We start from the raw sequence: 1,784 nt of genomic DNA, 5'->3' as shown, positions 1-1,784 counted from the left end.
ACATTAATTCTTTTATGATTGAAATTTTTTAAAGCCTCAGAAATGGGCGAAGAAACATAAGTTATCCTTTGTAATGTCGTCATTTTTAGAAGCTCAATAATGAGAAGCAGAGACAGAGAGAATGTGGCTGATTTGAGGGGGCTGTGGGAGAGGTTTCTGACGGAAATAACGCGATTTGATTGCTTTAAGAAGTGAAACCTCTCCAGAGTACAATTGTTCAACAAGTTGTACTCCAGATGAACTAATTTTTCCGTGGATCAGGTCGATTTGGTCGACTTCCTCCTGTGACACGCTGTAGATGAAAACGGTGCTGAGGTCGATTAGATCCTCTTTTTGGCTGAAGAAGACGTTTTCCCCCTCTCGAATGGCCAAACCAAACTCTGTGATTTTGACAGAGCCTGTTCTGTCAACAAGGATGTTTCTTGCTGCCAAATCGCAGTGAACAACTCCGTCCTTGTGGACGTGGCGGAGTCCCTTAAGGCATTGAAACCAGATAGATTTCACTTCATTCTCGGTGAAGGAGAGAACCTGTTCGGCCATCCGTTTGACGGTGTCCTCGAGGCTAAGATCCATGATGTCCAGAACGAAGTAGACCTGATGGTTCTCCTCCTCTCTGATGACCTCTTGCAAAGAAATAACGTTTGGGTGTCTACCGAGGGTCCTGAATGAGACGATCTCTGTGTTCAGCCGGTCATACATCAAGTCAGACAGCCTGCGATACTGCCAGCCAGCCAACCGGCCATACTGCCAGCCAGCAAGCCATACAGCCATACAGCCAACCAGCCAACCAGCCAGCCATACAGCCAGTCAGCCTGCCATACAGCCAGCCAGATAACCAGTCAGCCAGTAATACAGCCAGCCAGCCAGCCATACAGCCAGCCAACATACCGACTATACAGGCAACCAACTGCCCATACAGCGAGGCCTCCAGCCAGCCAGCCATACAGCCTGCTAGCCGGTTATAAAGCCAGCCAGTTAGCCAGTTACCCATGCAGCCAACCAGTCGGCCATACAGCTAGCCAGCCAGCTACTTTTGTGATTTTTTTCCATTGCATAAGTATAGAAGAAAAAAAATCAATTCACATTTTTTGAAATATGAGTATATATATATCAGCCTCTTGCATACCGGATAGCACTTTATGCCTTATATTGTCTCTGCCGTTATTGAGGGACCTAGTGACAGCCCTAGGGATAAAATTTTCACAGCGTTCTTTTTGATCTCCACTCAAGAAGAATTCTTGTTATCTTTTATTTATCTATATTTCTTTATCATCGTTTTACTTATTTGCTTATCTTATTTATTTGTTTATTTTTTGCTTCCACCACCTCAGTGGTCATTGCCAGCGAAATGCAGATGACGTCTCCTCCTTCTTGATCCCCTTCCGTTCCGGGTGGCACTGTTTCTTGTACAGGTTGACTTTCAAAAATCCGGCAACCTCGGGACCTGAGGACTGCCGGATTTTTGAAAATGCCGGATTTTTGAAGTTTATAATTTTGTATGGTGTACCCCGTATATATCTAAAGATAATGGGAAAAATAAACACTAAGTGAAAAGCAAAGGAAATTTTATTATTCACGAACTAAATAAAATACAGTAAAGATAGTTATATAGAATTTTAATTCAATTTTAATAAAACATATAAAACTGATCCTCCGAAGAATTTTAATTAAACTAAATAAAATACTCCGTACTGTACTTCTTAGGAAAGAAGCTAAATAGCAGATGGGCTTTTTACACATAATGTCGTAAGTTTCACAAATGGTTCACACAGACACATTGGTAC

General features: G+C 42.3%; 1 protein-coding gene across 1 annotated transcript; it reads right to left on the bottom strand.

Annotated features, from left to right (window-relative positions):
• Positions 1-93: 93 nt before the first annotated feature.
• Positions 94-699, bottom strand: LOC143023745 (mitogen-activated protein kinase 15-like). The gene has a single exon (XM_076182348.1). The coding sequence runs from the start codon at positions 697-699 to the stop codon at positions 94-96; it is 606 nt and encodes a 201-aa protein (XP_076038463.1).
• Between the last annotated feature and the right edge of the window lie 1,085 nt (positions 700-1,784).

This window comes from Oratosquilla oratoria, unplaced genomic scaffold, assembly GCF_046742065.1.
Source record: "Oratosquilla oratoria isolate Oo_2021 unplaced genomic scaffold, ASM4674206v1 SCAFFOLD57, whole genome shotgun sequence".
NCBI classification, from domain to species: Eukaryota; Metazoa; Arthropoda; class Malacostraca; order Stomatopoda; family Squillidae; genus Oratosquilla; species Oratosquilla oratoria.
Note: the sequence above shows the minus strand (reverse complement) of the source record. Positions and strands in the feature narration are given on the sequence as shown.